At 42.0% G+C, this 12,500-nt stretch overlaps 1 protein-coding gene across 1 annotated transcript in view; it reads right to left on the minus strand.

Moving 5' to 3' along the window:
* The window catches only part of LOC147020486 (RNA-binding protein 25-like), a 146,633-nt gene that overhangs the window by 76,241 nt on the left and 57,892 nt on the right, over positions 1-12,500 (minus strand). The window contains exon 4 of the mRNA XM_085895857.1: positions 1,850-2,032. Within this exon, the coding sequence (XP_085751983.1) occupies positions 1,850-2,032 (183 nt within the window). The remainder of the gene's footprint in view (positions 1-1,849; positions 2,033-12,500) is intronic.

Here is a 12,500-nt window from a genome sequence, read left to right on the forward strand (position 1 = left end):
GACACCAGGTTGTGTGAGGTGAGAGAAGTCGGCGATCCCACACTCCGTTCTTTTCTTCCTCCTCAAATCTTCTTGTCTCTTTTTCCCCAGATTGAACGATGGCCATACGCCTTGTCTAATAAGTTTGTCTCAGGGGAATACGTGTTCGGGTAAATCTGCTCTTCTGTGCCTTTTACCTGTAAATATGTGTTCAATGATTGAATGCGCGCACGTGCGTGCGTAAATAAATGAATTGTTGGTTGTTCTTTAAAATCTGTTTCGGTTGTCCTTTCCTCCATTGGTCCATCATAATCTGCATGTATCGTTAGCTAGGAAGTTGTGCCCACGTGATTTGCTCTTGTTAGCCAGCTTACACTCAATGTATCACTCGGCAGTAATCCGAGTGTGCGCTGAGGGCGTGAGACTCAGTTAATTAAGTCTCTTCGGGTAAACAGAGTTGGAGGGATAAACCTGTTAGAGTTGATGAAGTTGATTGATGTTCGTGGGTGCTTAGCAACCCGCCAGACCGCAGAGTTTTCCACGGAAAGTAGGAACACAGGACCGGGCATTCGGAAGGTTCCCGAGGGCTTCCCCTCGTAACGTACCTCAAACCACGAATCCGCAAAAAAAACACACACACACACACACACACACACACACACACACACACACACACACACACACACACACACACACACTACGATCACTTTGTTTAAGTTTTCTTTTTTTTAACGAATTTTTATTTTATTTTAGTGGTTTCACCATGTAGTGAAGTACTCTCCACTCTTGAGGAAGGGAGAGTACCAAAAAGTTAATGCTCAAGTTTTAAGCAACTCGGATAAGAATTGAAATCTTGCCATTTTTGCTTAAACATAGCAAACACCTGAACTGAACAAAGGAAATGTGAATCCGACTGCAATCACATCTCTACAAGTGCTTACTTTACCATGTATGCAAGGTGAAGTGATCAAACCCAACAATCACACACAAGTCGACATAATGGATATCTTTAACATGTATGGTCTCATTTAGAAACATTGTCATCTATCTATAATTCTAGCAATCTTTGTGTGTCTGTCTGTCTGTCTGTGACTGCTGTTTCTCGCCAACCACTGGTCCGATCTAATTGAAACTTGCCAGGTATATTGCTGGGGATCTGAGTATGTGCCTTTTCAAGGTTTGATATTAATCGGACAAGTGCTTCCCAAGTTATGGCCATTTATTTACCAAACCAATGACAGAACACGTTGTTGCATAGGCATGGCCGATGGGGGAAGGGCGCCATTTAGTTACCAATGACAGGACACATTGCTGCGAAGGCGTGGCTGTTGGGGAAGAGATCCTCAGCCGCGTTCCCCATTACGGGTTACAATGTACGGACTTCCGGATAGTGATGACTTGCTGTATTCTAATAATTTCTCGATTTCTTATGCGCATTTATAGATAAACACAATGCCCTAATGCAGTCGTCGTTTACGAGAGTGAAGGAACGGACTGTGTGGTTGTTTGAAAGTTTTTTTTTGTTTTTTTTGCACGTACGGCCACTCACGTACGGGCACGCGAGAGCGAAGGAACGGCCTGTGTGGTTGTTTCTGGCACGCGGTTTGAAAGGTTTTTGTTTTTTTTTGCACATACGGCCACGCACGTACGGGCACACACCAGTTATTAATTGCCAAATTTGTTTGTAAATCTTTATGCATGTTCATCCATACATACATATAGCTTGGAAATAAATTCACAGAATCATGCATCCGTTTTGTTCTATTTTGGCAAGTACAGTACACAAGGTTTTCTGGATTGATATAAATCTTGGAGTCAATTTTGAGAATATTGTAAGAAAAAGAAAGAAAAAAAAATCTATTCAACGTACAGCAAGCAGGAGACCAATAAGGGCCTCAGATGCCTTTTCCGAAATGTTCCCAACGAACACAGTTGTAGCTTGATTTGTCAGCTCATTGGGATGAACGGAGGGAACGGATATTGGAGCTCGAATCGGTGCTTGTGAAATTGGAGGCTTGGCTATCATCGCTGGGTTATGCAATGGCAAGAACACCTGATGAAAGAAATGGGAATGGCACATGGACACACAATGTTAATCAGTTTAAATATGAAAGAACCAGCATTCACTTCATGTCAATGAATAGAATGTAAAGCTGTTCACCAAAAATATACATTATCATATAAAACTACTTCGTATATGTGATCCTTCAACCTTTCAGGTGCAAGAAAAAGCTTCCTTTGGAGTCATGGAGTCATAGAAAAGCAGAAATATTAAAGGGTTTGCAAATGTTGTCAGAAGAGCGAGACAGACATAAGAATTGGAGAATTCTGGCTCAAAACAAATTATTAATCATGCTACATAAAATATTTGGGCAAATGAAGAACGTGATGACAAATATAAATACAGTACTAGTATATTAAATTGCAATCACGAAACATCGTATCGCATGAGAAATACAGGAACATCAGATACAGGAAGGCCCTCCAGGCCTTCAAAACACCTGTTCACCACCACCCAAATCCTCGATCTTTTATACCCCCGTTAATCCACCCCAAACCCACCTCCTTCAAATTCCCTTCCTGAAAATCCCTGTAATGTCCATCTTGTATACCCCATGTTCCCCACCCCATCCCTCTTCCTTCCATAGATCTTCTGTCTCGGTTCCCCACCGTTTTGTCCTTCCCACTCCCGCCCCGCTTGTCTCATGCCCCCCTTGCTGTGCGTTATGTGTTAGCTCTCATACGAGCCTCGATAAGGTATACAATAAACAAATAAATAAAGAAAACATAAGAAAAGTCATACAACTAAGCACAGACCAGATATGACAGTACCCACAAATAAACACCACAAATCCTAATCCAAGTAAGGCAATTCGCTGTTGGTATGTATGTATGCATGTATGCATGCATGCATGTATATCTGAAAATCATAAAAAGCTAGAACGACACTCGGTTGAGTGAATACCTCCAACAGGCTGAACAGTTTACATTTTGTATCCACCGAGAGGCCGGATCTGGATCCGGATCTTCACCAAAATCACATCAGCTTGTTCTTGTCACCTAACCAACCTCTCCACCAAGTTGTCACAACTCGTCCACAACTTTTTGAAATATCATGCTGTAAAGTACATCGTTTTTGGACCCACCTCTCAATAGTAAATAATCACTATCAAAAAAATTAACACATTCTCGTATCCAGATTCAGCTCTTCACCAAAATCCAATCAATTCTTCCTTGCCACACACCCAAACTGTCCACCAAGATTCGTCCGAATCAGTCCACAACTTTTTGAGATATCCTGCTCATGGACAGACAGACAAATGGACATAAGGGTGAGAATATTTATGTTCTCGGCCCTCTTGAGCTCCTGACCACTTGCAAAGCTTTTGTCCGTAGCCTGATGGAGTACTGCTCTCCCCTTTGGGCGGGTGCTCCTGCCTCCCACCTTTCTCGGCTTCACGCTGTCGAAACCAGGGCATTTAGGATCATCGGCATCTCCCGCAATGAAGCTGAGTCTTTGGGTCTCTAACTCAATCACCGCAGGTTGGTCGGTGGTCTTTCCGTCTTCTACAGTCTCCTCTCCAGCCTTGCCCTCCCCCGCCTGCTCTCTCTGCGATTTGTCTCCACCACATTTCCACAGGGCACTCAAGGTCCGCCAAGAACCCCCTTCTGGTAAAAATACCAAAATCACGAATCACTGCTCACCTTCACTCTTTCATTCCTCTTTTTTCCCGCCTTTGGAATAAACTCCCTCACTCTATTCTTTACCATTCTTCCCTCCAGGCTTTCAAAACAGCTGTTCACCACCACCTCTTATCATCCCTCATCCAAATCCTCGATCTTTTCTACCCCCGATAATCCACCCAAGCCCACTTCCTTCAATTCCCCTGCTTTTCTTCCTGAAAGTCCCTGCAATGTCGATCTTCTCCTCCCCATGTTTCCCGTCCCATCCCTCTCCCTTCCACAGATCTCCTAATGTGTCTGTTCCCCACTGTTTTGTCCCTCCCACTCCCACCCCTCTTGTCTCATGCCTCCTTGCTGTGCGTTGTGTTAGCTCTCATACGAGCCTGGACAAGGTATACAAAAAAAAAAAAAAAAAAAAAAACAATGTCACCCCCAGGGTGACCAGTATCTTGCCAAAATGTGAACATGAGTGACTTATTTATTCGATTAAAGTTACTCAAAAAATTAGGGTTTCGTCGACCTTTAAGACCTTTTTGTGACCTTGACCTTTATATTTTCGTACGGTTAATGGTATCTCTCCAGGACCGTTGTACATGAAATATCAAGAGATTTTGATGAGAAGTGAGGAAATAAAATTTTCATGAAAAATCCGTTTTTTCGTCATGACGTCATAGCGTCAAACTTTTGACAGATCTGGAAAGCACTTATCAAGCGCTTTCATATGAGGTATTACTCGATATGGTATCTAAGATTTCAAAATTTGACCTTTGGGTCAAAAACTTTTGACCTCCAGCGCCAACCATGAAGGTCAAGGCCGATCGCCACCAAAAATTAATCAGCTGAGCGCCAGACCATGAACTATATTCCCATGAAGTTTGAAGACAAAATTACTCAAAAAATAAGGGTTTCGTCGACTCCCCTGATTTGGATAAAGTGACCTTGACCTTTGACCTTGACCTTCAAAATTTTATGCGCTGAAAGGGACCTCTATAGGACTCTGATATGCGAAGTTACAAAAATTTCCAATGATAACTGTGCTCTGCAGAGTGATCGATACGTGATTACAGACAAAATAAATAAATAAATAAATAAATAAAACATACAAGCTGACTAACATATCTTGCAAAAACTTCGTTTTGGCAAGATAAAAAACATAACCTCCATCCACCTTCGGTGGTGGAGGAAAAAGCAGGGCTGGCCAATCTCCACCAAATTTCGCATTCATGTCGGTAGTACCCAGGGTCAGGTCATCGGCACAAAGAAATATTTTGGGGAATTTTTGGATTAATATGAAGCAACTTTTACTTGATTTTTTTTTCTCCTCAGAGCATTTCCACGTTTAAGGGTGGGGCAGACAGACAGATAGCATTAGCCTATTACCATGGAGTACAGTAGTATTCCACATGTTGGGATGAATCGGGGGGGGGGGGGGGGAGAGGGAATGGCCACCTATTCAAATGTGTACAAAATGAAACTGTAACCAGAGTGGTGTCAAAAGCCACCCAATGCTCGCCTGTTCATACATTTATCGTTTTTCGTTTTTAAAAGACTAGTCTAATAATATTTTTTATAAAGCATTGCAGTCGTCTGATCCAAATAATTTTAAAGCAATATATGTATTTGTATATTGTAATCAGTAAATAAAACAAGAGGTCCACATGAGGAATTCAAAACTCACAGAGGGGCAAACTTTCTCGCTGCAAAAAGTCAACAAAGGCTTTCCGAGGTAGGAAATGCCGATGGCCCGAACTGGAAGACGAACTTGAAGACTGGGTTAACACACATACAGTGGATGGTTGGGGTGTTTCTACTGTTCAGATTAGACTCAAAGCAAGATCGATCACTTTTTGTGGCCAATTTTCGGACGTTTTTGCGCTTGGTTTTTTTGTGCAATATTTGAGGCTTATAAACCAGTGTGGCTTGTATGTGTTTAAATTCCAGATTTTTTTTAAATTTAGGGGATGCGGCTTATATAACGATGCGCTCAATGGTCCGAATTTTATGGTACTTGCCTTGCCATGAGAAATGCATCTAAAAGAAAAAGTAATATGTAGTGTTGGGAGTTAGAGTGCGGACAGGAACGGATGGAAAACAGCATCCTGGTTGCCATGGCAACCACTTTCGATGACGAACGTATGTCACGACACACCGTCTCCACAGTCTGTACCTATGTACCAAATATGAAATGTGAAAGTTGAAAACTTTGGGAGTTAGAGTGCAGACAGGAACGGATGGAAAACAGCATCCTGATTGCCATGGCAACCACTTTAGATGACGAACGTATGTCGTGACACACTGTCTCCACAGTCTGTACCTATGTACCAAATATGAAACGTGAAAGTTGAAAACTTTGGTAGTTAGAGTGCAGACAGGAACAGACGGATGGATGGATGGACAGACAGACAGACAGACAGACAGACAGACGGACGACCGGTATCACATAATACATATAAAAAAGTGTGGTAGATAAAAACATTAGAAAGGAAAAAAAAACTTGCACCAAAAACTTTAACATTTTCACGCTCACACTGATGCTCACACCGGGGGTATCGCTATAGCTCTCTGTTCTTCAAACAGGCGAGCTAAAAACTACTATTGAAGTGATAAGCCTTTAAAAAGTTATACCTTTTATTCCTGGATATTTTCACAACTAACAAGAATGAAAAGACAGCAGAATACATCACTAAACGACCAGATCGAGAGATGGCAAAATCACTGAATTGTTCATCCGCAAATTGTTGATAAATGTCATCCAGCCAAGCACAATAATGGCTGAATCAATTACAATGCTTCCAACGGAAGGAAGCAACATTCTCTCTTGGGTATTGAGCCCGTACCAGAACAAAATTTTTATTTATTATCCTACCCCCCTCCGGGGGGTAGGATAATTGTAATCGTCCGGTTTGTTACTTACGAAATCTTTAGATCTTTAGAAATCTTTAGATTCTTTTAGATCTTTAGAAATCTTTAGAAATCTTTAGATTTCGTAAGTATATTGATCGCTTCCGTCCTCTGTTTGTTTGTAGGCACGATAACTCGATAACGGAAGAAGCTACCAATGTCAAATTACACCACGTGATTCAGGAGGGTGATGGCTCGTGCTGATTAGATTTTGGTCAAAATCGGTCAAAGGTCAAGGTCACAGTGAGGTCAAACATTCGATTTTTGATGGTTTGGTACAGAATCATCATAAAAACTTCTGGTTTGTGTCGCTACCTTCTCTCGAGACAGCTTTTATTAGACAAGGTCAGAGGTCAAGTTGACGATTTCGTAAGTACCAGTCTATGACTGCTTGTTATCTTATCTTGCAAAAACTTCGTTTTGACATGTTAGTCAGCTTGTATGTTTTTTTTTTGTTTGTCTGTAATCACGAATAAAAAATTCTGCAGAGCACAGTTATCATTGGAAATTTTTGTAACTTCGCCTATCAGAGGCCTATAGAGGTCCCTTTCAGCGCATAAAATTTTGAAGGTCAAGGTCAAAGGTCAAGGTCACTTTGTCGCAAATCAGGGGAGTCGACGAAACCCTTATTTTTTGAGTAATTTTGATCGGATAGTTTTCAAACTTCATGGGAATATAGTTCATGGTCTGGCGCTCAGCTGATTAATTTTTGGTGGCGAATGGCCTTGACCTTCATGGTTAGCGCCTGAGGTCAAACATATTTGACCCCAAGGTCAAATTTTCAAGTTTAAGGAACCATATCGTGTAGTACCTCAAATTGAACACCTCGATGAGTGCTTTCTAGATATGTCAAGCTTGACACATTATGACGTCATTTGGTGACGTTATGAGGCAAACGCATATTTTTCATGGTTACTTTGTAGAACGGCAGATATTCCTCAAGGAGTCGCTCCTGGTGGATAGCAGCTCTGTTCACCTCAGTGTGACCTTAAAGAAGTCACACGTGGTCACCTTTTGGCAAGATACGGGTCACCCTGCGGGTGACGTTGGTTTATTTGTCTGTCTGTTAGAAACTTTATGGCAAAACGGCTTCAGCAAACACTATCAAATTTAATCCACAGGTGGGCAATGAACCTTGGACGACCCCATTAACTTTTGGGTCCAATTGGATCAAAGGTCAAGGTCACGAAAAGATCAAAATTGTTTATCGCTCATAACTTCGTCAAAAATGATCTGATTTACTTCAAACTAAGCTTATAGTGAGCCTTATTCTATTTGTCACTTATAATCCTACCCATTCCTAGAGTGAAAATGCATATTTGTGAAGATCGGTAGGGTCCGAAGTTTTGGGGGTCATGGTCATCGGTCAAAATTACAAATTTTCCATTAAAACTAAAACAGGGTTACGAAAATACAACTTATGGGAAACAGCCGGCTCAAACACTGTCAAATTGTATCCACAGGTGGGTAATGAACCTCGGACGACCCCATTAACTTTTGGGTCCAATTAGGTCAAAGGTCAAGGTCAGGTCACGAAAAGCTCAAAATCGTTTTTCGCTCATAACTTTGTCAAAAATGGTTTAATTGACTTCAAACTAAGACTAAAATATTCCTTATAATCAACATTCAGGTTAAGGATGTATCAAATTTAAATTTGATCCCCAAAATAACTTTTTGCCTTAAATGGGTGTGATTTGTTGTGCCTGGCACCACTTGTTTTTTAAAAATAATCTATCTATAATTCCAGCAATCTGTGTGTGTGTGTGCGTCTGTCTGTGTGTCTGCGACCGCCGTTTCTCGACAACCACTGGTCCGATCTCATTGAAACTTGTCAGGTATATTGCTGGAGCCCTGTGGATGTGACTTTTCAAGGTTTGATATTAATCGGACAAGTGGTTCCCAAGTTATGACCATTTATTTACCAAACCAATGACAGGACACGGAGCTATGACATCACGATTGACATCACAATTTTTTTTTGTTTTTTTTTTGCACGTATCACAATTGACGTCACAATTCTTCTTCTTCTTCGTTTGCTATGACATAACAATTGACGCTGGGGACCGGAGTGTGTGCCTTTTCAAGGTTTGATATCGTTCTTCTTCATCCGTTTCAGCTGTTTCCCAAGTGTTTCCCAAGTTATGGCCATTTATGATACGGTTGGTCCGATCTAATTGAAACAATGCCCCAATCCAGTCGTCGTTTATGAGAGCGAAGGAACGAAGCTGCGCGTCGTGCACGAGCAATGGAATCTGATGAAGCACGAGCTGCTCGCTTGACACGTGACGCTACTCGGGTGACAAGGCGTCGTGCAGCTGAAACAGATGAAGAACGAACTGCTCACTTAGCAGACAACACTGAAAGTGAGGCAAGGCGTCATGCAGCTGAAACGGATGAAGAACGAACTGCTCACTTGGCAGGCCACACACGTATGGGCACGCACGTATGGGACAAGTGGTTCCCAAGTTATGGCCATTTATTTACCAAACCAATGACAGGACACGGTGCTATGACATCACGAGTGACATCACAATTCTTCCCTTTTTTTTCTTTTTTTTGCACGTACGGCCGCACACGTATGGCCACGCACGTACAGGCACGTATGGGCCTGCACTAGTAATAATAAAAAGGAGAAAGACAAAATGTCATCGCTCCCATGGTTTTACTAATCTTGCTGTATAGAGTTAAAGGGCTACCCAGGGGCGCCGGGGGGGTAACTACTCCGGGGCCAGGAATTATTGCTTCCATTTTTTGTTTCACATAATTGTTTGTGATGATAAAACATCAGGGACAGCTGTATTTTGTGTCCCTCCCCCGCCCCCCCCCCCCAAGCCACTCAGGGTGATTCCTCGGCATGTCAGTGACATGGACAGTTACACCCTCCTTCGTAAAATAAACTCCTGTGGAAACAAGTTACATAATCGCAATAATGGTAATGACATAAATGAACACAGCAGTATCAGCCACACCCCATCCAGATGAAGTGTGTTAAACAAATCTGCATGTAGGAAGAAGTAAATAACATCCCAATTTCCATAAAACACTGAATGCGTTTGACGACGAAAATATGGAAACCTTCTGTACAGGTTGTTTAAAATAAAAATAAAAATTGAAAGGGGCACGACCCTTTGTATTGCCCTGGGGCCCATTCTGGCTCTTGGTGGCCCTGGGCGAGCCCATATTTACAAGATTATGTGTATGTGCAACTGACTTGAGTGGTCATGTGATATGAAAGATTGCATACGATTGGATTATTTGGTCATGAGTATTAATGGTGCATCATGTAGCTAGTTATATTGTTTAAGATAGTTGGTCACCTAACATGTATGATGTTTTCGATTGGGAATGCAAATTTCACACAGAAGGGATTCAATGTTTATATATTTTGGGGGAAACATACTGAATTACACAAACAGTATAACATTTAACAAAATTGGAATAATGCATATCCAAGAAATGGTTAAGGACGTGTTCAATATGGGGATATTTTTTTGTTTTGTTTATTTAACTAAAATGGCCACCAGCCAACCAGTCAGCCATCTTTGATCAGATCCCAAAATAAAGTGAGATCCACATGTATGCCATCATGTACTGCGCTTGTGCCAAGTTTTGAACAAAATCGGACCATGCATGTTCAAGAAATGGTTTGGGACAAGTTTAAGCAACAAAATGGCCACCAGTTGGCCATCTTGGATATGATCTCGAAAAAAAATAAAAAAAAACCACCACCATGTATTTGTAATCTACCATTCTTCATCTGTGTGCAATTTTAACAAGATCAAAAAAACGCATGTCCGAGGCATGGTTGAGGACGTGTTCAATACCGGTATTTTTTTACTTTTTTAAACAACTAAAATGTCAGCCAGTCTACCAGTCAGCCCTCTTTGATCAGATCGCAAAATAAAGTTAGGTGCCAGTGCATGCCATCATGTCCTGCACTTGTGCCAAATTTGAACAAAAATCTATCCATACGTGTCCGAAATATGGCAGTGGACGGACGAGACCCAATCCATAAGCCCCTGTTTCGGACCACATCCAACAGGGGCTAATATAATCCAACCGCAATAGAGCAAGTGATAACATCACATTGGCATGATAACATGGTCTGGTTTGACAATCTCATTGAATATGGCCACCATACCTTTGTGAAGATGGTAGAGTGTTTCATTCCAGATTGTAATCACCAATCGCAGTCACACCTGCAGCTTTTATCATTTTTCCGAAGGAACCAAGTGTAAAACAACGATGGATTTATTGCTTTTATTCTGAGTCTTCCTTCTCTTCCCTTCCTCTTATAATGGGTGAGGGCCAACAGTGCCAAGCCTCTGCCAGACCTTGCCCACTATACCCCTCCATTTCCTCCAACTCTCTCCACTCTCCAACCACCCCCACCTTATTGATATCACTCCTCACACAATCTTCCCATCTCAGCCATGGTCTACCCCATTTCCTCGTACCTTGTTCCCTCAACCTATCAGCTCCCTTTGCCATGCTCTTTCTCCATCCGTACCACGTGACTCACCCACTTCAGCTGGATTTTTACCAATCTCCTCCCTCAGTTCATCCATCCTCCTATTATCTACCCTCTTCACTCCCACAATACTCCTGACAGGCACAGTTCTCACAGATCATCAACCTCTGTTGTTGAGTCAAGCACTTCCTACACCTCTCTACTGGCAGTTTGGCCCACTCTTCTTGTGCAAACTGCTCCAGTTCTCCCAGATTTGAAGGGTGCCCTCTCCCAACTGCTGTTTTCAGATCTACCCACAGGTGTTCAATGGGGTTTCGATCTGGACTCATTGCTGGCCACTTCAGAACAGTCCAGCATTTTGTCTTGAACAATTTCTGGGTGCTTTTTGAAGTGTGTTGGGGTCATTGTCCTGCTGCAAGACCCATGACCTTCGACGGTGACCCAGCTTTCTGACACTGGGTTGAACATTGTGCTCAAAAATGCTTTGGTAATCTCCTGATTTCATGATGCCATGCACACATTCAAGGCACCCAGTGCCAGAGACAGCATAACAACCCCAAAACATCACTGAACCTCCTCCATGTTTAACTGTAGGGAAGGTGTTCTTTTCTTTAAAGGCTTCATTTTGTTTTGTGTAAACATAGAGATGATGTGCTTGACCAAAAAGCTCCAATTTGTTCTCATCTGTCCACAGAACATTCTCCCATTAGGATTTTGGCTTGTTCAGGTGTTTTGGCAAACTCCAGTCAGGCTTTCTTATGTCTCCTCTCTCAGCAGTGGGGTCCTCCTGGGTCTCCGACCATAGAACCCCCTTTCAGAGTTGGCGACGCATTGTGAGAGTTGAAACTATCGTACTTTGTGTCTGAAAGTCAGCTTGAATCTGTTTGGCAGTTGATCGAGGTGCTTTCTGCACCAAACAATCCTTCGTTGCAATCTTTCATCAAGTTTTCTCTTGCGGCCACGTCCAAGAAGATTGGCTCCAGTGCCATGGGCCTTAAACTTCCTGATGACATTGCGTACGGTGGACACAGGAATATGAAGGTCTCTGGAGATGGAATTGTAGCATTGAGATTGTCCAAGCTTAGCTACAATCTTGTGTCTAACCTCCTCAGACAATTCTCTAGTTTTCATTCTTTTCTCACTGCTCATTGCAGTACACGCAGTGACACAAAACAGCATAATGACTCATTTTCTCCATTTAAACTGATTGAATGAGTGATTTCTATATTGCAGGCACCTGTAACTCACCAAAGATGAGTTCAATTCCAAAGTAAAAGGAGAATTACCTGCTTGAAATCTAATTATTTCCAACAACTTCAAAAAAGGTGCCAATAATATTGTCCAGGCCATTTTAGGATTTCTGTGTGGAATAAGCCAAGTAATTTTTTCAGCTTTATTTGTTTTGATCCACTGTGAACCAAATAAATACATATGTAGACACCAAAAGATTTTTTCATTTCAACAA

This window comes from Eptatretus burgeri, chromosome 9 (assembly GCF_056783735.1).
Source record: "Eptatretus burgeri isolate ZD-2024b chromosome 9, Ebu_testis_v1, whole genome shotgun sequence".
Taxonomy (NCBI): domain Eukaryota; kingdom Metazoa; phylum Chordata; class Myxini; order Myxiniformes; family Myxinidae; genus Eptatretus; species Eptatretus burgeri.